The following is a 24488-nucleotide window of genomic DNA, read 5'->3' as shown; positions in this document are numbered from 1 at the left end:
CTGGTTGGAAAAAGCCAGCTAGGGATATGATTCCAGAGCCCGTCTGGACAAGGAGAAGGAGGGTGTCGGAGACACTGCTGCCTGGCAGGCAGACCGTGTACGCATCATGCATGCCAACAACCCCAAGTACATCCTAAGGAACTATATTGCACAGAATGCCATTGAAGCTGCTGAAAACGGAGACTTTTCCGAGGTAAGCACACACCTGTGCCTGTTATGTCCCGGGAGGAAGAGCGGTCATTAAGTATGCCCCACTCCCAATTCCTCTCACCTGTTCTCTAGGTGCGCCGTGTCCTGAAGCTGCTAGAGTCTCCTTACTACAGCGAAGAGGTGGCCACTGAGGCCACAGGCCCTGAAGCAGCGGCAAGGACCACTGATGAGCAGTGTTCCTACAGCAGCAGGCCACCCCTCTGGGCGGCAGAACTCTGTGTAACATGATCCTCATAAAGGCCTCGGTGTCCTCCACATGTCTGGAGTCTCCCGAGGCTTCCCCAGTGCTGCTGAGTTGCTGAGACCACTGGGATCCCTACCCTCACGGTCTCTCCATGATGGCAGAGATCTCCAGTCAAAACCTGACCCGTCTCTGTCTGAGACCACCTTAGCAGCACTGCCCTGGCCTAGCACTCAACATGCCCCCAGCACATGGTGCTTCACGCCAATAGAGGAACTCAGTCTCATGCTTATAAGCGATGCAAACAGGGCTGAATAAGCCTTGTAGCCTGTCTGCATCTTGCCCCAAAGGACTGGGCCTGACATTTGTTCAATCTCCCAGGCCTCTAAATAAAGCAGCTTTTCCAGGTCTGTCTGGATGCTCACTGCTGTAGCCAGGTCAAACGGGATGCAGCACCACGGTCCTGTCTGTCCTCAGGAGTCCTGGTAGTAGTTGTTGAAGTTGATTCGAAGCAGGAAGTCCTCAAGGTGGGGCTGGTAGCCACGGTTCACAAGCTTGGTCACTACTGGAAAGGCATCCAACTCTCAGGCTCCTGCCCACCCTGTGCCTTGCCACCCCAGCAGCCCAGCCCGGGCGGCAGCCCAGCCCAGCAAGAGGGCTCACCTTTGAAGAGGAAGTGGGAGTAGTACTTGAAGGTGCTATAGGACTGCTGCATGAGCGGGAAGTTGGGGTGCTCGGCACCTCGGGGGCCAGTAGCCGGGCCCCAGCTCTGGGAGATGAGCTGGCTACGGAACTTGAGCACCAGGCTGAAGATGCTATGGATGATGTTCATGACTGGTGCCGCCTTCTCGGTCAGCAGGCCCCTAGTGGAGGGTAGAGCTGCTGGTGATCTGCCCAGCCTGACCGGGGCACACCCAAGTCCAGGTGCCTGTCTCACCTGAAAACAGCCCTGTGCAGGTACTCGGCATGGGCCCGCTGGATCTCCTCCAGGTCACCTACTACAGCTAGCCGGGCCCTGAATTCGCACCAGCTGACATGCAGGATCTGGTTGGCAATGTAGCCCTGGATGACCTTCACGAAATGCTGCATCTCGTGCTTAAACAGCTGCAGCTGGCGGAACTGCACTGAACCAGCTGTGTGGCTCACGAGGGCTGTTGGAGAACAAACAGGGTGAGCATCAGCCTGAAGCCACACGTGGGATGGACTTAGGCCAGGCCTCACCTGTGCGCTTGAAGTGGAAGCAGATGTCTTTGAGTGTCCACATCATGAGCTTCAGCTGCAACAGGAAGGAGAAGATGCCACTGTACTTGTTCAGGCAGCTCTCGGTGATAACGATGTTGAGGGGCCAGTCAACCTGTTCAGGAAGCCCCACTTAGCACCGGCCGCTGCAGGACACACCTCCCCACACACTTGTGGCAGGACACTGCTGACCTTGTACCTGAGCTCCAGACAGCTCAGCACATCCGGCGCATTCGGGGCAAACACCTCAGGCAGGTACTTGAGGGCAAAGGACAGGTTGGCAGCATGTGGAGTGTCCCCATGGAGGCTATACTGCAGTGCCTTGCTCAGGATGCTGTTAAGGACCAGTGGGTTGAGCAGCTCCCCAGGCGTCTGTCCAGCCCCGAGCTGAGGAAGTGGAGAGACAATGTTTCAAGGAGTCCCGGGTTTGTGCCCTGTCCCTCCCCACTGGCCGAAGTGGCACTGTCACGTTGCTAGGGAATATGGCAGCTGTGTGGGTGGGCCTGAGGCCAGCAGCCACCCACACCAGCTCTCCAGGCCAGCCTGATCCCAACTCCGCGTCTTAGGGACCTTCTCAAAGAGCAGGTCACTAAGGGACTGCGCGAACTCTCCATCTTCCATCAGCAGGAAATGGCGCAGTGCTTCAAAATGTGTCTCCAGGTGCAGCTCCACAAAGAAATAGTCGACCGCAGCTTTGTTCACCAGGCTGACACTGGGGGGAAGCTGGAGGTTAGGGTGGCGGCAGGAAAGGGCGGGTGGCGGGCAGGTGGCGGCAGGTGGCAGGTGGCGGGCGGCACTCACTGGGCAGCCAGAGGTGCCGTAAGCGAGCGCTTCATAAGCACAGGCAGCGTGAGCAGCTCACTTAGCTGCACTGCAGTCTCATCCACCGCTGACTGAACTTGGGGGTCCACGGGGAAAGCAAAGGCCTGGGGGAGCATGTGATGGACCAGGTGAGCCACAGGAGGCTCTGCTGTGGGGAACAAAACAGACTCGCTGAAACTTGGGGATACACTGGCCTAGAGCACACCCAGCCCCCACCTGCCCTTGCAGCTGGCCCACTCACACATGGATTCGTAGCTGTCTGGGTACTGCTCCAGGTGGTAGAGCTTTGTGAGGTCTGCCAAATAGGCTTGCTCCTTGCCCCAGCGTCTGGCCTCAGCCTCTGTGTCCGAGACCTCCTCACTAGGGCCTTGGGCTGTATCTTCCTAAAAAGAGACCAACCTCAAAGAACTGCATCCCCACCCAGTGTACTATGCCCTGCCCCCCCACTTTGCTTGTGCTGAAAATGGGCGAATGTCCCATGTGGCAACATTCCCTACATGCTTCCCTGACCTGTGAGCTTGGAGGCCATGGAGAGAGGTCTTCTGCATCCCTACTCCTCCCTGGACCTAAGAAGACACAAAGTGGGTAGGAGGGCCATCAGTGCCCAGCACCTGCTGAGGAGACATAGTGAGGTTGGTCCAGAGAACTCCTCCAGAACCCCCACAGCAGCAAGGCAATCCTGGCTGACAAAAAGGATCACAGAAGACATCATGACACTGCCTCTTGTGTGTCATGGTCCCATCCTGACCAGCACTGCCCGCTCTCACCTGTCTCTTCAGGGATGCCATTTCCCAGCATGCTAGGCTCAGCCACAACAGGGGGCTTGGTCTGTAGGCTACATTCTTCTGTGCTGCCAAGGCTAGAACAGATGGTAGGCTTCGTTTCTCCAGGTAGTTGTGGCCCACTTTCCTGAACAAGGCTCTGTGCTTCCACATGAAGGCCTGATGGGGACACACAGGCAGGAGGGCACTGATGGGGCCTGAGTGGATCAGGCTCAGCTTCTGGCAAGGGCTCCTCCAGAATCAAGGGAGGCTGAGTACATCCATGTGGTTGAAGAGCCTCTTCTGACACACTGTCCCCAATCCTGATGCTGGCATCTGACACATGTCCATGGACATTCCACCGTGGCCGAGGAGTCGTCACATCTGACACATTCTCCCCAATCCTGATGCTTGCCTCTGACACATGTCCGTGGACATTCCACCGTGGCCGAGAAGGAGTCACATCTGACACATTCTCCCCAATCCTGATGCTGGCATCTGACACGTGTCCATGAATGTTCCACCGTGGCCGGGAAGGAGCCACATCTGACACATTTTCCCCAATCCTGATGCTTGCCTCTGACACATGTCCGTGGACATTCCACCGTGGCCGGGAAGGAGCCACATCTGACACATTCTCCCCAACCTTGATGCTGGCATCTGACACGTGTCCATGAATGTTCCACCGTGGCCGGGAAGGAGTCACATCTGACACATTCTCCCCAACCTTGATGCTGGCATCTGACACGTGTCCATGAATGTTCCACCGTGGCCGAGAAGGAGCCACATCTGACACATTCTCCCCAACCTTGATGCTGGCATCTGACACATGACCATGAATGTTCCACCGTGGCCGGGAAGGAGTCACATCTGACACATTCTCCCCAACCTTGATGCTGGCATCTGACACATGACCATGAATGTTCCACCGTGGCCGGGAAGGAGTCACATCTGACACATTCTCCCCAACCTTGATGCTGGCATCTGATACGTGTCCACGGACATTCCACCGTGGCCTAGAAGGAGCCACTTCTGACACATTCTCCCCAGCTCCAGTGCTGGCATCTGACAGATGTCCATGGATGTTCCACTGTGGCTGAGGAAGAGCCACGTCTGACATATAGTCCCCCTGCTTGGTGCTGGCATCTGACACGCATCTGGAAATGCTAAGTGGCTGGCAAGGAGCCATTCCAGAAGCAAGGCTCTCTGCAGGGACAGCAGTCCCTGATATGTGTTCAAGAAGCTGCCCCACAGGCTGGAAGGTCCCCTCCTCAGAAGTGACATGCTTGAGTGGATGTGGGCAAGGCAAAGTCTCTTGCATGTCATGGACACATGCATCCAGTTTTGTGGGCATGTCCCCCAATAGATGTTGCTTTTCACTGTCCAAACTCTTTTGGACATCCTGCAAGGGTCCTGGTGAAGAGGAGGTGGCCATAGCTGGCCTCAGGATGGTATTGAAATCATACTCTGACTGGGTAGGCTGGGAGCCAGCTGCTGTGAGTGCTGGCCCAGGAGTTACAGGGGACAGGTCTGAACAGATGGTCTGCAGTGCCATCTCTAAGAAGGGAGCTCCAGTGTTATCCACAGGCTGTTCAGCCCCAGGGCCCGTGGGCAGAAAGTCTGTGATGCTGAGACCAGGAGAGAATGGCCCAGCTCCCTCTGCCTGCCCAGCACCAGGGTCATCAGCTCCCTCTGCTGCAGACTGGAGGGCTGATGGTGTTGATGCACTTGGTGGACTTGGATGATCCCAATGCAGTTCTGCAGACCCCAGATCACAGCTATGGCCTTCATCTGCATGCTGAGGATCTGGAGATGGGACCTGAAACACAGCACATACTGAATCCCTCCAGCCATTTAACCCTGTGTCCCCAAGGTGAGCTCAGCAACAGTGACCGACACCTACTAAGTTCTGAGGGACACGGGACAACCAAGCCAGAGCATCTAACTCAGAGTCCCAGCAGGGCTCCCAAGATCCTGTAGAGCCTATTACCTGAGAGCAGGTGCTTGGGACCACGCTCAGCGGCTCCTGGGGCGGGTGAGCCTCCATGTCTCTCAGCATCTCCTGAAATTCAAGCCAACAGGAAGACACAGCAGCTCTGTAGTGACCAAAAGCTGGCACACACCACAGCCTTCACACAGTACCCCTCACCCACCACAGATGCCACTGGCCCTGCTGCCTACTCGCTGTCCGGTTTGGCTGGAAGCCTGAGCCGCAGCAAGTGCCATCTGCACCCTTACACAGGATGGCATGAGTGCACGGCTGTGTGCAGGAGCAGCTGCCCGCTGCCATACCTGAATGCACTTCTGGTCCTCCAGGAGGAAACGGAGGCGTGCGCTCTCTAGCCGGTGCCTCTGGATTCTCCACAGGGCCTTCTGCTCTCGGCGAGCTGCCTCTGCAGACAACTTGCTATAATGGTCAACCAGTGCCTGCCTGAAGCCACATGCAGAGGGGACGTGGTCACTACAACCACTCTGCACCATCTGGGGGCAGATACAGGCTAAGACAGTTCTCCAAGGAGGCTCCCTCCCCAGACTCCTGCTCTCCATCTTCCCCACCACAGAGTGGTCTCCCAGGGATGGCCTTGCTGCCCACCACACTGAAAGGCTCCAATGGACAGATGGCCCCTTTGGCAACTGCTGTTGGACAAATGACCAGAGGAAAAATGGAAAAGTGTACATGGCCAGAGACGAGAGAACAAGCAGGTGGCTGAGGACCAGCCCGGTGGAACCAGGCCACATTTTCTTTATTGCACAGCAGACCTCTTCCCATCTGCAAGTTCAAACCCAAGAGAACTGCAGAGCAAGTAAAAGAACAAAATCAATGCAAACCCAGGGATTCCAAGCCTCCAGCCACTGGGCATTGAGGCACAATGTGCCATCTCCAGTTTGGCTGGCAGAAGTCAGGAACAGGGCCTCCATGCCTGGATTCCTCTTATGTGAATAGAGTACCTACTCACATGTGTGTATGCAGAGCACATGCAGGAGGCAAACCCCTCCTTCCCTCTGTAAACAGGATCTAAGGCTGCAACAGCTGAGCTTCCAAGGGCACCACACAGATGTGGCCAGTCCCTTCTACAGAAGCCTCCCACTGAAACAATGAGCTGGTTTCAAGGACAAGCGAATGAGACAAAGAGGAAGAGACTCAAGAACTATGCTAGATTTACGGCCCATTGCTCTGTTAAATAAAAAACCAATGGAAGCTGTTTAAGATGAACAGACCAGGGCTGGAGAGATGGCTCAGAGGTTAAGAACACTGACTGCTCTTCCAGAGGTCCTGAGTTCAATTCCCAGCAACCACATGGTGGCTCACAGCCATCTGTAATGAGATCTGGCTCCCTCTTCTGGCCTGCAGGCATACATGCAGGCAGAACACTGTATACGTATATAAATAAATAAATCTTTAAAAAAAAAAAAAAAAAAAAAAGATGAACAGACCAGGTGGAGTGGCACACACCTGTAATCAGAGCACCAGGAAGGCTGAGTGAGACAGGAGGACTGAAAATTTAAAGCCAGCCGGCCACACAGCAAGACCTGGGGGATGTGGTTCAATAGTAGTGCTTACTTGTACGCTCAAGGCCCAGAGTTGGCTCCATAGCACCACAAAATAAACAATATTAATAAACAGCCAGGACACCAAACACGCTGTGTGCACTGGGCTCTAACCCCTTAGTCCAGGACAGCATCCTGTGTCCAGCAGACTTACTATCTTTCTGTCTTGACATAGGTCTGTAATTTTTCAGATTAAAAGCCAAAATAACAAGTAAGGGATGTTGCTCACTGGTAGAGCACTTGCCTAGCAACATTGGGGCCTTGGAATTGATCCCTAGCATCAAAGAAAAAAAAAGACAAAGTAAACCATCCCTAGTTCGGCTTAAACCAGCGCTGTGGGACCTGCTGCCACACAGCCCTACCTGGCCTTCCTCTCCAGCTCTTCCTCCAGGGCCTTGAGCCTCTTCTCCCGGTCACGGAGCTCACGGGCATAGCTGAAATCATCATCTAGCTCCTCTTGTCTAGCCGCCAGGCGTCGCTACACAACACAGACAGCCTCATTTACTAAATCAAAGACTCCAGGGCCAGAACCACCCAGAACCCAGACCACCCACCCACCTCCTGATCCTTCACAAACTGTTCCTTCAGCCGCTGAAACTGCTCTCGCTTCCTGGTGTCCACAGCCATCTGTTCTGACATCTGCCGGTCTTCAAGAGAAGGTGAGAGGCATATGCAATTGTGAAGAGTCCAGCAGGGGCCCCAGCAGAGCGGAAGAGAAATCTGGAACTGCACTCACCACTCAGCTCTCTCAGGACCCGAGATGCTGCTTCCCGGGCATGGACAATTAGTTCTTGTTTTGCAATTTCCATACGTAATTCCTAAAAGACAATAAGCAAACTATCTTAATGCCCTGCTGTGGGATGGTCTGTATGTCAAAAGTGTTGCTGATTGGTCAATAAATAAATCACTGATTGGCCAGTGGCCAGGCAGGAAATATAGGCGGGACAAGGAGGAGAATAAAGCTGGGAAGTGGAAGGCTGAGTCAGAGAGACACTGCCAGCCGCCACCATGACAAGCCGCATGTGAAGATGCCGGTAAGGCATGAGCCACGTGGCAAGGTATAGATTTATAGAAAAGGATTAATTTAAGATATAAGAACAGTTAGCAAGAAGCCTGCCACGGCCATACAGTTTGTGAGCAATATAAGTCTCTGTGTTTATTTGGTTGGGTCTGAGTGGCTGTGGGACTGGCGGGTGAGAGAGATTTGTCCTGACTGTGGGCCAGGCAGGAAAACTCTAGCTACAATGCCCTGTCCCTTCTCCTAGGATAGTGTGGAGAGAACACTGCCCTAGTTCTCTAAAACAACCTGCTGCTGGCCACTGTCAACAGACACCCCTCCCAACCTACACAGAATGTTAGCAGGGAATGCCTCACCCAAGCTGGGAAGACAGGGAGGCCTCCCCCTTGGAGCAGTGAATAGGAGGTGACTATGTACCCAGAGATAAATAAAGGGCTCATGGACCACTCCTGCTCCTGAGTCTGTCCTTGCCTGGTCTCTCCTGCTGCCCATTAGGTACCAAGCTAGGAAAAAGTTCTTGAGATCGGCACTGGCCAGTCACTAGAGCACACTGTCATAGTAGTCTTGTCCTGGAGTATGCTGGAGAATTAGGGCGCTGCTTCCAGGAACACCCATTATTTATAAAACTACCCAAGTGGAGGAACTTTAGGCCTTGCTGCCTGGATTTTCCAGCTGGAGCCACCCATGTTAGCAACACCTGGAGTGCAGGCAAGGCCACCTAGACTCGGGGGAGGGGGGAGAAACAAAGCCCCTGCTCTGCATACCTGTCACCAGATTTATTCCAATTTCCCTTGACGCACAGCCAAGCACCTTGGGTGTCCCCACCTAAACATACTCCCAGGACAGATAGCAGAAAGACCCATTCTGCCTTACATGGCCCCCACCCAGCACTTCTTGGCCCTGAGTCTGCCTGACTGCTCCTACTGCCCATTGGGCACCAGGCAGAAGTTGCTGAGAGTGGCAATGGCCTACCACTGGGGTGTAGGAGTTCTATCCGCCCCGAACCCCAAGAAGTGAAGGGAAGTGCAGAGAAAGCCAAGCCCCACAACCAAGTACCTTTTCCTCCTTGCTGATGGAGCTGTGACGGGCAACTCTCTCCATCCGCCCAACGTAGACAGCACAGTCCTTCTCGATCTCCTTCAACTCCTCGAGAGAGAAGATCACCGAGATACGAGGAACAGGGACGTCAGACCAACAGAGATAGTGCTGCCAGAGAGGAAGAGCTGCAGTGAGAACGTGGCCAAGGCCAGGAGCAAAACCAAGCCCTGCCTTGCAACTGAGTTTTCAGTGATGGACGAAGACAGTTCATTCCTAAATCTGGGGGGAGCAGAAACCCTTGATGGTTCCACAGAGCAAGTACCCCCACAATGGAGACACCATGTACGGGGCCTAGAGCAGAAGCAGAATCAGAAACTGAGGAGCACTGTGGGATCTCATCTCCACACAGAGGACTGTGGCAGCAAATACACTGGGGCCTACCAGTCAGACACAGTCCCTAGACAGAGCTGGCCTCCCACCTGTACAAGCCCCCCGACCCAGCTAGCAGGACCCTCTCACCCGGGGACAGCAGAGCTTGAGCAGGTTGATGGTCTTCCCACAGACGTACACATCATGGGCAATATGTTTCAAGAACACGGGAACACAGTCCTCCACCTCTTTGGAAATGAGCACGTAGCCATGGGTCCAGTAAAACTTGTCTGGACAGAACATGGACAGAACATGATGGTCTGCAGTTACAATGGCCCTGCCCCCAGGCAGAGGATACAGCCTAGCAGCCAATGGCTACTTACCCCGGAAGCTGAGGTACTCATGGTTAACTTGAATCATGAACTCCCCATAAACATCTCTGAAGACTCCACTGTACACCCAATCATGGATGAACCTGTGGGGTAATGGGACATGGCGGGGAGGGGGGAGCTAGGCGGGTGTGGATGACGGGTGGGTGTGGCCAGTCCACAGAGTGAAACAGGACACTGCCAGCGGATCCTGTCAACTGTGGGTATGGTTTGCTACCTAGTAGGTCCATTTGTCCAGTATGTTTCACACGGACCCCAGCACTCAGTGGATCAACAGGAAGTCCAAATACATACTTGGTCTAAGCATAGCCTCCCCATCCACTGCAGGGAGAGAAGGCATGGCCAGCATGGGCACCCGCCACCTACCGTGTGTAGGGCTCACAGCTGGTCTTCAGCAGGGACAGCAACACAGGATAGTGCTCATTACTACAGTTATCCAGTGCCTCCTGGTAGAGGTAGGACAGAAGCTTCACTCCCTACAAACAGCGGGAAGAAGCAGGGTGGGTGCACAGCCACCACACCGCCTGGCAGGCACACCGCCTGGCTAGGCAGTATGACTAGGGACCACACCTCTAAACATGACAAGAACGCACAGTTCAAGGGAGGCAGGCAAGCTCACACTTGAGAAAAGGAAGGAGGACTCACAGTGGGGAACACAGGCCTGGGTTCTCCACTGGTTGCCAGGGATACAGTGCCAACACCACAAAGCTCAGCCAAGTACCTAGACACAGAAGCTGGATCAGATCAGGTGACAGGGGTACGGGGTCCCAAGGACCAGATCAAAACAAGCAAGCTAAATACTCATTTTCCCCTAAGCGACTGGTCTACACAGGCTTTAAAAACTACTTGTACCCCCAACAAACCGGATCTAAGCACCCTGCTGGACCCTGCCCAGCACTGTCCACTGTGCTGTCCTCGCAAGGCGCTAACACATCCATACTGGGCCTCCCCACCTCATCCCTACTCTCTAACTCCACTCTTACGGTATCATCTGAACCCTCTGCCTGGCATAGGTTACCACCTTGTCTGACTAGGATGAGCACCAATCCCCCTCATGAACGCTCACCCTCTCTACCTCCCTGTAGTCTGTGTTCCACATGACTCCCCCACTCACATTGTCCAGATCCCAGGCTCTACCTTCTCAATTCTTGGCCGCCTGGAACACGTCCCCCTCCCATATTATCTGCCACCCCCAGCTTCTCTCAGCGGATAGCACCTGCCAGGAGACACCACGCCTGGTGGTTTACTAACGGGCTCACGGGTGTCAGAGGCATGGTCCTCCCTCCCCTGCAGCGCTGTTTAGGCAGGAATCCCTGGGCCCAGCAAGACACATGCTGTCGCACATAGTGACCAGCTGTGCAGGGACTGTTCAGACAACCAAGGACTATTCTTCTGGGCCCTCCTTGTCAGGGAGTCGAGCTGGCTCTCTACTGCCCTGAAAGCCCCACATCTTCTCCTGAGGCCCATGCTAGGCTACTGTGGTGAGGTTCACCTGAGCTGCCGGCCCAGTTTCTTGAAGAGAAAGCCAATGGTGAGGAGACTCAGGGTAGGCGGAGTGGAGAGAACACAGGCCCGGTAATATTGCAAGTACCTCCGAAGGCCGCTGGTGAAGGCCTGTGGGCAAGGAGGAGAAGGAGCGCAGCTGGGACACGGTCATGTACTCAAGGGTTGGAAGGACACCCCCAAGCTGGAAAACAGGGCTGTGCTTCATGGCATAGCTCAGTGGCCCCATTTTCCAAGCGGTGGGCATTTACGGATTAAGCCCAGCCAGGAGGAAGAGCTTTACTGGAAGACATGGGTTAGGATTAGGATCTGCCACAGATGCAGCTTTGCCCCTTGTATTACACTGAGACACGGTCACCCTGCAACAAACCCTGTCCATCTACCTTGGCCTGTCTTGTCTCCATGCCAGGAAACCAGGAACCACAGCCTCCCCTCCCATGGATTCCCCTTTCAGACCAATTCTACAACACCCACAGCCTCTGGCCCTCTTAGGGGTTCCACTCATTGTCCCGCTGCCTGGAAGCTCCTAATACACCCCTGAAAACTGATGTGGGCTAGTTCCTTTGCCTGCTGACTTTATTCCACATCAGAGCTTGAAAGGGCCCGGGTAGGCCAGCTCCTCCCAGGCTGTACCCTGCCCCCAGCACTCCCGACCCCGGGTAGGCCAGCTCCTCCCAGGCTGTACCCTGCCCCCAGCACTCCCGACCCCAGGTAGCCCAGCTCCTCCTAGGCTGTACCCTGCCCCCAGCACTCCCGACCCCTGCCCATGTTTTCTGCACAACACTCTGCTAACTTGCATATCTGTCCTCACCTGCCCCAGCTGCTAAGATCCTTTAAGATTCTACCAGAACACAAGCCAGCTGCAAGTCTTTCAATAAACAGAAAATCTTGGGTACTTTGAGAATCAATTCATTAGAACAGGAGGTCCACCTTGCCACACACCATAGAAGATAATGAGGCCTATGTGGAGCGGGTGGCTTGTACCTGGCTTACCCACCTCTCATAGCACTTGGTCCTTGTCCTCAAATTCCCTAAATGTTCACACCTGCCTCCCTTTATGCCTTTGCCCAAATACAAATGACACATGGTTCCACTGGGATAATAGATGAAGTAAAACAGTCTCAAGTCACCCAGCTGCTTAAGAGGTTTCTGGTTCTCGACCCATAATTCTCAACTCTTGATTCTTTTGTGAAGGTGGCATGGTTCTCACAGAGGCATACCTGGAACACAAGGCCCCTGCTGCACAAGGAGCCTACGACAGGCTGTAGAGAGAAGTGGCTCAGGCGTGTGTAGTAGGTTCCATACTCGGCCACCTCTGAAAGGATGCTGCTGATGCTCTCGGGAGATGCACCTGACACGTGGACACCCAACTCCACTACAAAGGCTTGTGTTGGCTACAGAGCAGAGAGAAGGAGTTACAGAGGCCAAACATCAAGACCCTATGTGGTACCATTTCTTTCCACCCATGTTCCCATCTGCCATATGCCCCAAAGTTCCCCAAGCCCAAGACACACAGACAGAAAGTTCTGAAAGCATAATGTAAGCCAAGGGGCTGGAGAAATGGCTCAGTAGTAAAAGAACATGTATGTACTACTCCCGCAGAGGACCTGAGTTTGGTTCCCAGCACTCACGTTAGGTAGCTCATAACCACCTTTTAGCCCAGCTCCAGGGAATCCAATACCCTCTTCTGGTCTCCACAGGCACCTGTACTCACATTCACATACTGACACAGAAACACACAACCAGGTGGTGCATGCATTTAATCCCAACACTTGAGAGGCAGAGCCAGGCAGATCTCTCTGAGTGTGAGGCCAGCCTGGGCTACAGAGTGAGTTCCAGACAGCCGGAATATATAGAGACCCTGTCTCAAAAACAAAACAAAACAAAACAAAACCCAAACAAATGAAAGAAAAAGAAAAACCAGAACAAACAAAAGCGAATGGCAGAACTAATGAACAATGTTATAAATCAAACATGTTTAAAATTCCAGCTGTGAGCTAGACGTGGTGCACATCTCTAATCCCAGCACTCGGGAGGCAGAGGCAGACAGACGTTGTAAGTTAAAGAACCAGACTCTACATTGTGAGTTCCAGGACAGCCAAGTCTACATAGTGAGTTCCAGGACAGCCAAGTCTACAGAATGAGACCCTGTCACATGAAATAGAACAAAAAACAACTAACAGCAGCAACAACAAAATTCCAGCTGTGAAAAGGGAAAACAGAACACTTCCATACAATGCAATAAATATACACATAGGGGCTTGACAGACTGTTTAGCAGTTATGAGGGCTTACTTTTCTTCCAGAAGATCTGAATTCAATTCAAACAGTGATACCATGCCGCTGGTACCTGCCTGTAACACTAGTTCTAAGTGGCCCAACACCCTCTTCTGGTCTCCAAGGATACTGCATTCATGTGTACAAACCCACACCCAGATACACATATATACACATAATTTTAAAAATGAAGAAAAAGTACACATGGACATCTTCTTGGAATATGCCTGCTACTAAATCTGAGGCACTAGCTCCCCAGATCATGTCCAAAAAAATTGTCAAAGTCTTGCCATGGCATACTCTCTACAATATTGTTAAAGCTGTAGAGGGTGGGAATAACTTCAGAGGGCTCAGTACAGCCAAAACAGACCAGGTACAATGAAACCAGCATTCACAACAAAGGTAATAACAGTAAATGCTTATACTGTAAAAGAAATATCAACAACCAGACTGCCTACCTTAAGAAACTACAGAAAGAGCCGGGCGGTGGTGGCACACGCCTTTAATCCCAGCACTCGGGAGGCAGAGCCAGGCGGATTTCTGTGAGTTCGAGGCCAGCCTGGTCTCCAAAGCGAGTTCCAGGAAAGGCGCAAAGCTACACAAAGAAACCCTGTCTTGAAAAACCAAAAAAAAAAAAAAGAAAAGAAACTACAGAAAGAAACGCAGTTCAAACTTCCCAAACTAGCAAAGAGAGAGATTATAAACTGGGCATTGTGCTCATCCTGTAATCCCAGCAAGCAGGTGGATGGTGAGTTTGAGTCCAACCTGTCCTACACAGTGAGGCTCTTATCTCAAAAAAGTGCACCCCTTTAATCCCAAGGAGGCAGAGGCCAGCCTGATCTACAGAGAGAGTTCCAGGATAGCCAGGGCTGTTACATAGAGAAACCCTGTTTCAAAAAAAAAACCCCAACAACTGCAACAATTGTTGTAAGAAAGATCTGGGCCAATGATGTGGTCCAGCAGGTGTACTAGTTTTTATGTCAACTTTGTACAGGCTAAAGTAATTTTTTTTTTTTTTTTTTTTTTTTTTTTTTGGTTTTTTGAGACAGGGTTTCTCTGTGTAGCTTTGCGCCTTTCCTGGAACTCACTTGGTAGCCCAGGCTGGCCTCGAACTCACAGAGATCCGCCTGGCTCTGCCTCCCGAGTGCTGGGATTAAAGGCGTGAGCCACCACCGCCCGGCAGGCTAAAGTAATTTTTGAAGCGGGACCCTCAACTGAGAAAATGTTCCCATCTGATTGGGCTGTTGGCAAGACTGAGGTGCTTCTTCTTGACTGATGATTAATGTGGGAGGGCCCAGGTCACTGAAGGCAATGGCACCCCTGGGCAGGTGGTCCTAGGTGGTATAAGAAAGAAAGCTGAGGGGCTGGAGAGATGGTTCAGAGGTTAAGAGCACCGGCTGCTCTTCCAGAGGTCCTGAGTTCAATTCCCAGCAACCACATGATGGCTCACAACCATCTGGTGCCCTCTTCTGGCATGTAGGCATACATGCAGGCAGAACACGATACATAATAAATCTTAAAAAAATAAAAGAAAGCTGAACAGGACATGAGAACAAGCTAGTAAGCAGCACTCCACTCCTCCATGGCTTATGCTTCAAAATTCAGTTCCTGCCCTACTTGAGTTCCTGCCCTGACTTCCCTCAGTAATAAGACTATGTTACCTTGAAGTGTAAGTCAAATAAACCCTTTCCTCCCCAAGTTGTGTTTGGTCATGGTGTTTAATCACAGCAATACAAAACCTAATTAAGACAGCAGGTGGGCTGAAGAGATGGCTCAGCAGTTAAGAGCATTGGCTGCTCTTCCAGAGGACCTGGGTTCAATTCCCAGCACCCACCTGGCAGCTCACAACTGTCTGTAACTCCAGTTCTAAAGATCTAATGCCCTCTTCTGGCCTCTTTAAGTACTAGGCACACACACACATGGTCCACAGACATACAAGCAAGCAAAATACACACACACACACACACACACACACTTAAAAAAAAAAAAGACAGCAGGTAAAGGTGCTTGCCACCAAGTCTGACCTACCTGAGTTTGATTCCCAGGACTCATATGGTAGAAAGATCCAACTCCCAAAAGCTGTCCTCTGGCCTCTACATGCACATTGTCCCTGCCCCTCATATAAATAAACGTAATTAAAAAGGAAACAAATCTGGGCTGGGATGTAGCTCAGTGGTAGAGCACCTGACTAGCATGTGCCAGGCCCTGAGTTCCATCCCTAGGAACACACACACTGAACAAAAATAATTGCATGTCAACAAATGAGATAGCCCAGATCAAATGCAAATTTTCTTAGAAACATATAAAGTAACAAAACTAACTCTAGAAAATAAAAATCTACCTACAAGAAGTTGAAGACTGAGTCTGTAAACATAACCTCCTAATAGGGTACCCCAGCAAATTCTGTGTCATATGTGTTTTGATAGTTTAAGAAAAAATAACAGGGCTAGAGAGGCTCAGCCGCTAAGAGTACTCACTGGTTTTGCACAGCACCTGGGTTAGTACCCACATGGCAGCTCATAACCACCTGTAAGTCCAGTTCCAGGGGAATCCAATACCCTCTCCTGACCTCCACAGGCACCAGGCACACATGCACATACACATGCAGGCAGGAAACTCACACACATAAAAAAAATAAATAAATAAATCCTTTTTGTTTGTTTTTTGGTTTTGTTTTGGTTTTTTGATTTTTCGAGACAGGGCTTCTCTGTAGTGCCCTGGCTGTCTTGAAACTCACTCTGTAGACCAGGCTGGCCACAAACTCACAGAGATCCACCTGCCTTTGCCTCTCCCCATCCCCCCACCCCTTCATCCACCCCCACCCCTTCATCCACCCCCACCCTGCTCCCCCACCCCATGCTGGGATTAAAGATATGCACCGCCACCTCCTGGCAAACAAATAAATCTTTAAAAAGGAAAAACAACAACAAAGAAACTTGCAGCATTGAAAATCCTGTACCCAATGACTTTCCTAGCATATGTGGGCCCTGGTTTCATCCCTATCAATGGGAAGACTAGTGATGAGCATTAAAACTTCCTGCATGGTTAGTGAAGTAGAACAGAAACCACAGACACACTCTTACAGTTCCTTTTTTTCTCTTAATTTTTTTTAAGTTTTAGTGGGGTTTGTGTGTGTGTGTGTGTGTGTGTGTGTGTGTGTGTATGTGTGTGTGTGTGTAGCCCTGGCTGTCCTGGAACTTCCATGTTGATCAGCCTGGCCTTGAACTCACAGAGATCTGCCTCTGCCTCCTGACTACTGGGATCAAAAGGTGTGCCAAACTATGCCCGGCTGGTAAATTGCCTTTAACTGCTGAGCCATCTTGCCTCTCCCCTCTACATCATTGTCATTGGTTTTCTGAGAGTCTCATTGTGTAACTCTGTATGGCCTGAAACTCACTATGCAGCCCAGGCCAACCTCAAACTCTCAGAGATGTGCCTGCCTCAGCCCCCCAGGTGTTGGATTAAGACATTCACCACCACACCCGGCCGGCATTTGATTGTGGGTTCTCACTGGGGATTAAAGCTCAGGTTCCCGTGTTTGCGTGGAAAGCACTTTACCAACTCTGCCATCTCTCCAGCCCTGCTTTTAGTCTGAGACAGAGTTTTCTGCATCCAAGGTGATGGGATCACAGCTGTGTGCTACCACATCCACCTCAAATTTTTAACAAGGGTGGCATGATCACTCAACAGAGGAGAGGAAAGCCAAGTATTCAGAAGGCAGAGGCAGAGGATCACAAGTTAAAAGCAGCCTGGGTAGACTGTCTCTCAATAAACAAGCAAATAAAATTAAAGGGGTGGAAGGTATCAGGATAGTCCTGGTCAGTTCTTTTCTGTTCTTTTCTTTTTGAGACAAGGTATGTAGCCAAGGCTGACCTCAAAGTTGTTATCCTCCTGCTGTTGCCTGCCTCCTACATGCTGGGATTTCAGGAATAAGCCATCATCCTCAACTACAATGACCTTCTCAACAAATGGTGTTGTACAACTGAACACGTGCAAAGAACAAATTTGGGTTCTTCCATCCCAGGATGCAAGTGGAAAAAAAAAGTATCTTTTGTTCAACAAAGGACATTAATAAGTCAACACTTGGGCTGGAGAGATGGCTCAGTGGTTAAGAGCACTAACTGCTCTTCCAAAGGTCTTGAGTTCAATTCCCAACAACCACATGATGGCTCACAACCATCTGTAATGAGATCTAGTGCCCTCTTTTGGCATACAGGCATACATGCAGACAGAATGCTGCATACATAATAAATAAATAAATCTTTTAAAAAAAAAGTCAACTTTTTTTTTTTTTTTTTGAGACAGGGTGTCTCTACATAACGGCCCCAGCTGTCTTGGAGCTCACTTTGTAGACCAGGCTGGCTTTAAACTCACAGAGATCCACCTGCCTCTGCCTCCCGAGTGCTGAGATTAAGGGCATGCACCACCACATCTGAGTCTAAATCAACACTTTTAAAATCCAAACAGAATGCCTGTTTTGTCTTACAGTATTAGGGACTGAACCCAGGATCTCTCACAAGCTAGACAAGAATTCCAACACTGATTTATATACCAGTTTAACTTGTGGCTATCTTTAATCATTCCATAGAGCTGGCCTTCCCTGCCACTCATGGCACTGGACCTCAACCTACCCCTCAGCATGCTGAGCATGCCTGGGAGAGCGCAGGCTATTCGACACAAGGCTGGTCCCATGATAGCTGCGAACCCTTCTCACTCACCTGACAAAGAGAAAACGTAGCAGACACCACACCCAGCAGAACATTCAGCGAGTCTTTCACCAGCTCGCTTTCCTCCACCAGCACAGGCTTGGGGGCCTGCAGTAGACCCCCACTGAGGGCCTGTAGCTCTCCATGACAGAGCCTGCAGAACCTGTCAAAGGCATCCCTCCCTGCCTCGGTGAGGTAGGGCTCCTCTCGGTGACCAGGGGGGCTGTGAGGAAGACAGAAGAGAGGGGATGAACAGATGGAACAGCATATACCTTCTACAAGGTGTGCTTTCCCCAGGGTGCAATAGTTTCTCAGGCAAATGTCTTGACATCCCAGAAGCAGCACCCAGTCATGGATGGACAAGGACAGGGCATGACTCACACAGAGTATACCAGTCTTGTGTGTTGTGTATGTGTGGCATATGTGTATTGTATTATTTTATTTTGTGGGTGTGTATGGGTGTTTTGCTTTGCACTTACTTATGTCTGTGTACCACATGCATGTCTGGTATATGCTGAGGCCAGAGGAGGGTGATAGATTCCCCAGAATTGGAATTACAGATGGCTGTGAACCACCATGTGGGTGCTAGGAATGGAACCCAGGTCTTCTGCAAGAACAAGAAGTTCTCTTAACTGCTGAGCCAACTCTCCAGCACTATTATTTTATTAATTTTATGTAACGGGTGTTTTGCCTACATGTCTGTATACCACCTGCATGCAGTGCCTGCAGAGGTCAGAAGAGGGCATCAGATCCCCTGGAATTAAAGTTACAGACAGGTGGCGCATGCCTTTAATCCCAGCACTCAGGAGGCAGAGGCAGGAAGAACGTGAGTTCCAAGACAGCTAGGGCTACACAGAGAAACCCTGTCTCAAAAAAAAAACAAGAAAAATTAAAATTAAAATTAAAAAAAAGTTATAGACAGTTGTGGGTGGGTGCTAGGAACTGAACCCAAGTCTTCTGGAAGAACAGCAGGTGTCCTTAACTGCTGAGCCATGTCTCCAGCACCACCACCCCAATTTTTTAATACATAAATAAAAAAGAGGTGCAGCAATGTCAGGCATGGTGGTTCACGCCTGTAACCCCAGAATTTGGGAGACTGAGACAGAAAGATCAAGAGTTCAAAGCCAATTTCAGCTACATTGTAAGTTCAAGGCCAATCTGAAGTACATGAGCCCCTAAATTTTAAAAAGCACTAGTGTAAAAACTTAATTAAAAACAAAACATCTGGGCTGGAGAGATGGCTCAGCGGTTAAGAGCACTGGCTGTTCTTCCAGAGGTCCTGAGTTCAATTCCCAGCAACCACATGGTGGCTCACAGCCATCTGTAATGAGATCTGGCGCCCTCTCCTGGCATGCAGGCAGAACACTGTATACCTAATAAATAAATAAATAAATCTTTAAAAAAAAAAAATCTGCTGTGAGATTATGTCTCTTAGGAATGTCAGAAACTACTCCATAAATCCTTATCAAATAAAAAATTAAGGGAACTGCTCAAGAGACTAAAGTAGAAAGGTTTGAGTTTATAGCTAGCTTAGGTTACATTAAAGATCCCTATCAGAGAGAGAGAGAGAGAGAGAGAGAGAGAGAGAGAGAGAGAGAAAACAAGCAAGCACAAGCTACCTAGCTGGGTTCTGCAAGCTGCATATACTGCATACCCCTCAGCGTACTGCAACACTGTATACCTCAGCTGTGCATATACTGCATACCCCTCCGTGTACTGCAACCGTGTATACCTCAGCTGTGCATATACTGCATACCCTTCTAGCATACTACATGTCCTCCACAGTGCACAGTCTGCATGGGGTTGTTTGTTTTTCAAGATTTATTTTGCTCTGTGTGTGTGTGTGTGTGTGTGTGTGTGTGTGTGTGTGTGAGTGTGTGAGAGAGAGAGAGAGAGAGAGAGAGAGAGTGAGTTAGTTCAAGGCCACCCTGAGCTACATAGTGAGACTTTGTCCCACACAAACTGCCCATGGAAAATCTGTTTAAATAATGCTTTAGACTCAACAAAGGCATTATTCCATTATTTCTCACCTCTATAAGTTTCTTGATTTTTTTTAAGATTTATTTTTATTTTATATGCATGAGTGTTTGACTGTGTATCTGTGTACCACACGCATGCCTCATACCCTCAGAGGCCAGAAGAGGGCATTAGATCCCCTTCTAACAGATGCTACAGATAGCTGTTGGCTGTCATGTGGGTGGTGGGAATCGAATCTGGGTCCCTTGAGTCCCTTGGAAGCAGCTAGTACGCTTAGCCACTGAGCCAACTCTCTAGCCCCATTTCCTGATTTCTATATAAATAATCTCCAGGTATGCCACATAAACCCTAGAGCCTATGAATGATCAAATCTGTATTCTCATTCTCTCCCAGTTACTGGTAGTGCTCTTCATCTTAAGACCCTACATTAAAGTTCCTTAGTTCCTTACATGACAGGGACAGAGATGCACATGTATAATACCAGCTACCTGAGAAGCTGAAGTAAGAAGAATCCTTGAGCTCAGGAATTTGAGGCTAGCTTGAGCAACACAGCAAAACCCTGTCTCAAACAACACCACTTTGGGAAAACAGTACTCCTTGCTGGAAACATTGCTAGAGTGCTACTTTGTGCTGGAGCTCTATGGCCAATCCTGTGCTTCCGAGAAAACCAAAAGGATGAAGTATGTTGACAATGGATAATAAATAAGCTGCTAAGTGACTCCCAAACAGTGACCCAGAAAAGCTAACAGATGAAATAACACTAATAAACATTTACAAAGAAAGCAGTAGGCCAGAAGGTCATTTTCTCAACATGTAAAGGGTTTGTGTAGAAAGGGGGAACATTTGCTTTATACAAACAAGACAGGACCAAAACCCTAGAGTGAAGTTAGAAGACTGAGAAGCCCTTCAAAGGCAAGACAACTACCAACACCATTTAAGTTACAGAGCAGGGAGCTGGCCATCCCTTTGAGGGATCCAAATGGAAAATTATGAAAAAAAAATTATGAAAGTTCCTCACACAGAGCAGTGCCCTACACACAAAAAGGTTTTATCACTCCCCCAATCATGTGTTCCTCTCAGAGACCCTGTAGGGACCCAGAGGCTCCACCAGATGACACAAGGCTCCTCCAGCCCTGACTTTTTACTTCAATGCTTCCCAACTGTAGCAAAAGGAGTGTGAAGAGGAATCCATGAACAAATGTCTGTGAAGTACATGTCCTCAGTTCTCATTCTGGGTGTTCCCAAAGGGTACCAATTCAGACCATGAAAGGAACTGAAGGCAGGGACCCCTAGACCCAGATATACGCAGAGTATGTGGCCCAGTCTCAGGCAATGAAGCACTCAGGGAAAGGCTGTTATGGCTGATGCTTCTGCCAGCAGAAGGCACCAAACCCATGGCTTCTACTCATGTAATAAGTGTCTTGGAGCATCTCCCAGGCACTGGCCACACAGCCTACCAGCTGCCCTGGGACATCTGTCTAGCAGTCCTGGTGGAAAGACAGACTGCATAACTATGATCTGCAGTTAACTTGCAGAGCTAACTCCACTGAGGTGGAGAGGTGGGAATGTTCCTTTCTCCTCCACGTCTCTCACCTCATAGGATTCAGACAATATTGTACCCTCGCTGACCTGAAACGTCAGCCTCTTAATCTCAACACTGATGTTTCTATAAACAACTGCCTGGGGTTCCAAAGTAAGCTGTTGTGCTGTGGGATGTATGGCAAATGTGTTGCTGATTAATCAATAAAACACTGATTGGCCGTTGGCTAGGCAGGAAGTATAGGCGGGGCAAGGAGGAGAATAAAGCTGGGAAGTGGAAGGCTGAGTCAGAGAGACACTGCCAGCCGCCACGATGACAAACAGCATGGGAAGATGCCGGTAAGCCACGAGCCATGTGGCAAGGTATAGATTAATGGAAATGGATTAATTTAAGCTATAGGAACAGTTAGCAAGAAGCCTGCCACGGCCATACAGTTTGAAAGCAACATAAGTCTCTGTGTTTACTTGGTCGGGTCTGAGAGGCTGTGGGACTGGCAGGTGAAAGAGATTTGCCCTGACTGTGGGCCAGGCAGGAAAACTCTAGCTACACTGTTGATAAGGGGCAAAAGCGCAGAGCATTTAAAGGCAAGGAAAGGGTCACATACCATCCAATGCGCTCCCAGCACCTCCGCTTGCTGGCTTCATATGTGAGCACAGCTTCCCACAGGTCCAAGTCCGGGGTCATGCTTGGTTCAGACTGGGAGTCAGGAGTTAAATTGGAAGCTGATTGGAACCCTTCATCTTCCCACTGATCCACAAACTGTGGGACCTGGAGACCACAGGGAAAAGTAATTCACTATTTATTTCTTTGTGTATGCATTCATCTAAGTGGGATATAACATTCCAGAAACTTTCTCCACATCCATTTATTCCCTAGACGGACAGACCTAGCAAAATATTTTATTTTTTTCTCAAGTTCCTACGTACTACACAATACACCCCATCACAATGAAATCACGGAAAGAATTAAATTAATCCACTATCAATTTCTAGTCAGGTGTGGTGGTGCATGCCTGTAATCCCAGCACTCCTGAGGCTGAAGCAGGATTATGAGTTTGGAACTAGACTGGGCTGCACAGAAAGATTTACCTAGAGTACAAGTGTTAATTTTTAATTTCACATAATACATGGCCTCATTTTAGGGAAAACAACATAAAGTAATATGGAAATTCCAGCACTCTGTAGGTTGAGGCAAGTAGATCTCCATGAGTTTGAGGCCAGCCTGAACTATACTGAAACCCTGTATATGTTTCAAACTGAAACTCACCTCATCCCCTCAGCAGCACTCAGCAGAAAAAGAAAACTATACTAATTCTAGAAAAACGTATGTACACTGTAGCATCATTTAAACTTGTAAACAGCCTAAGTATTTCATAATTAAAAAAACTGAGTAGTAATAGTTCGTCCTCTTAGTAGAATTTACAAAGTAATAAAACACAAGAGACAATGACAATCTACTCAGTGGCTGGCAGGAAAACACCCATGTTACAGTTGGGAAAGTACACCAAAAAGCATGCACACCAGGCGTATTTGAAATGTGGCCTCTGCGACTGAAGAACAGAATGTATTTCCTTTTTAATTAATCTGAATTTAAATGAACAGCACTAGAGAAGTGACTTAACAACAAGCCCTTGAGGTAAAAGACGAACAGTTGTGTGCTGTTTTTCGATGCAGGTGAACAGCAAGCACATCCCTGTGCAAGAGCATGCCAGCAGGTCCTCTCCAACACCTCTGCTTCATAACAAGTATTACCCGTTACCTGGTGCTCTGGGCACGAGCTTTCCAGCACTACCATGGTAAAAGAGGGCACTTTCCAAACCTCTAGGGATGTTGAAGGGAAAGAAATACTACCTTAATGGCCAGTCCAGAAATGTCTGCGCTGTCCGGCACAGGGGGCAGATCCAGACGCACATCCATGTCATATGTGCGGCTGTGCACAAGGGCACCAAAGAGTGAGACCCGGGTGTCTCTCTCAAACCTGTCACCACAAGAGTCACCAATTGAGAAGAGCCCAACAGTGGGCAGGCCAGTGCCTGGGGCAGCCTCCATCACTTGAACTGCTTCCTGGACCATGTTATGACACAAATACTCCTCTCCAGAGATAAGTGACCGAACGTCCATTTCAAACACACTCAGGTCATAGCAATCGTAGCCGCTGTAGGGTACGTTTCTGCCTGCGTGCTTGTTGTTAAAGAAGTAATCCCGTTTTCTCCGCAGCACTTGAGGAGGGCCGCTCCCTGCCAGCTGAACCAAGAGGTCCAGCACTGACTCCACCTCCACAAGAGGACAGCCAGGGGTTGCTTCCAGCTTCTCCACAAGCTCCTCCAAACGGTCGGCCTCTGGCCCCAAGCCGCCCACCCTCAAATCAAAGGACAGCATGAGGACCTTGTTTTTCACTGGGAGCTTCGACGAGTCGGGCTGGCGCTGATGAGTCTCCTCTTGGAAAAGATTTGCGAAAAGAGCATTGTAGGCTACCCGCTTAAGGCTCAGCTTTGCCCTCTTCCTATTCACGCTGCGCTGGCCCGGGCGAGCCTGGGCAGCAGGTAGGAGAGCCTCGCAGAGGTCATCGAAGAGCTGGGTGATACTGGCCATATCCACTCTTCTCAGGCCTGGACCCCCGAGTGGGAAACTTTGCACCCGCGAGGCACTTCACGCTCTCAAAAACCAGAGCGACCGCAGGTGGGCCAGGGCCGAAGGGCCGACCGCCCGACGCTTCCCATCTGGGAACTAGGCATCGGCGCCTCGGGTTTCTCGGTGCAAGAGGCCACACGCCGCGTCCTTCAGCCGCCACCCGGCGCTCGTCCTCGGGTCTTACGGACCGTGACAAGTTTGCCAACCGAACGCGCGCGTCCCATGGCTGGCCCGTCAGCCCAAGTCGGCTGAACTGGGACTCCCGCCGCTATGGCGTCAT

General features: G+C 50.2%; 2 protein-coding genes across 2 annotated transcripts in view; one reads left to right on the top strand and one right to left on the bottom strand.

Moving 5' to 3' along the window:
- Positions 1-801, top strand: part of Selenoo (selenoprotein O) — a 12669-nt gene extending 11868 nt beyond the window's left edge. Inside the window, exons 8-9 of the mRNA XM_059247633.1 lie at positions 37-193; positions 283-801. Of these exons, the coding sequence (XP_059103616.1) occupies positions 37-193; positions 283-447 (322 nt within the window). The 3' untranslated portion in view covers positions 448-801. The remainder of the gene's footprint in view (positions 1-36; positions 194-282) is intronic.
- On the bottom strand, positions 128-24488 carry Tubgcp6 (tubulin gamma complex component 6). Its single transcript, XM_059247636.1, has 25 exons — positions 23429-24488; positions 22183-22346; positions 18074-18284; positions 12300-12473; positions 11069-11190; positions 10222-10297; positions 9943-10052; positions 9571-9662; positions 9338-9477; positions 8837-8986; positions 7499-7580; positions 7321-7409; positions 7125-7240; positions 5506-5644; positions 5204-5275; positions 3220-5032; positions 2963-3018; positions 2694-2835; positions 2432-2600; positions 2201-2342; positions 1823-2017; positions 1613-1745; positions 1329-1542; positions 1055-1254; positions 128-956 (listed from the first exon to the last, which is right to left on the bottom strand). Exons 1-25 carry the CDS (start codon positions 24167-24169, stop codon positions 865-867), a joined length of 5634 nt encoding a protein of 1877 aa, XP_059103619.1. The 5' UTR covers positions 24170-24488; the 3' UTR covers positions 128-864.

This window comes from Peromyscus eremicus, chromosome 20 (assembly GCF_949786415.1).
Source record: "Peromyscus eremicus chromosome 20, PerEre_H2_v1, whole genome shotgun sequence".
NCBI lineage: Eukaryota > Metazoa > Chordata > Mammalia > Rodentia > Cricetidae > Peromyscus > Peromyscus eremicus.
The sequence above is the reverse complement of the archived record's forward strand: the minus strand, read 5'-3'. Positions and strand labels throughout refer to the sequence as shown.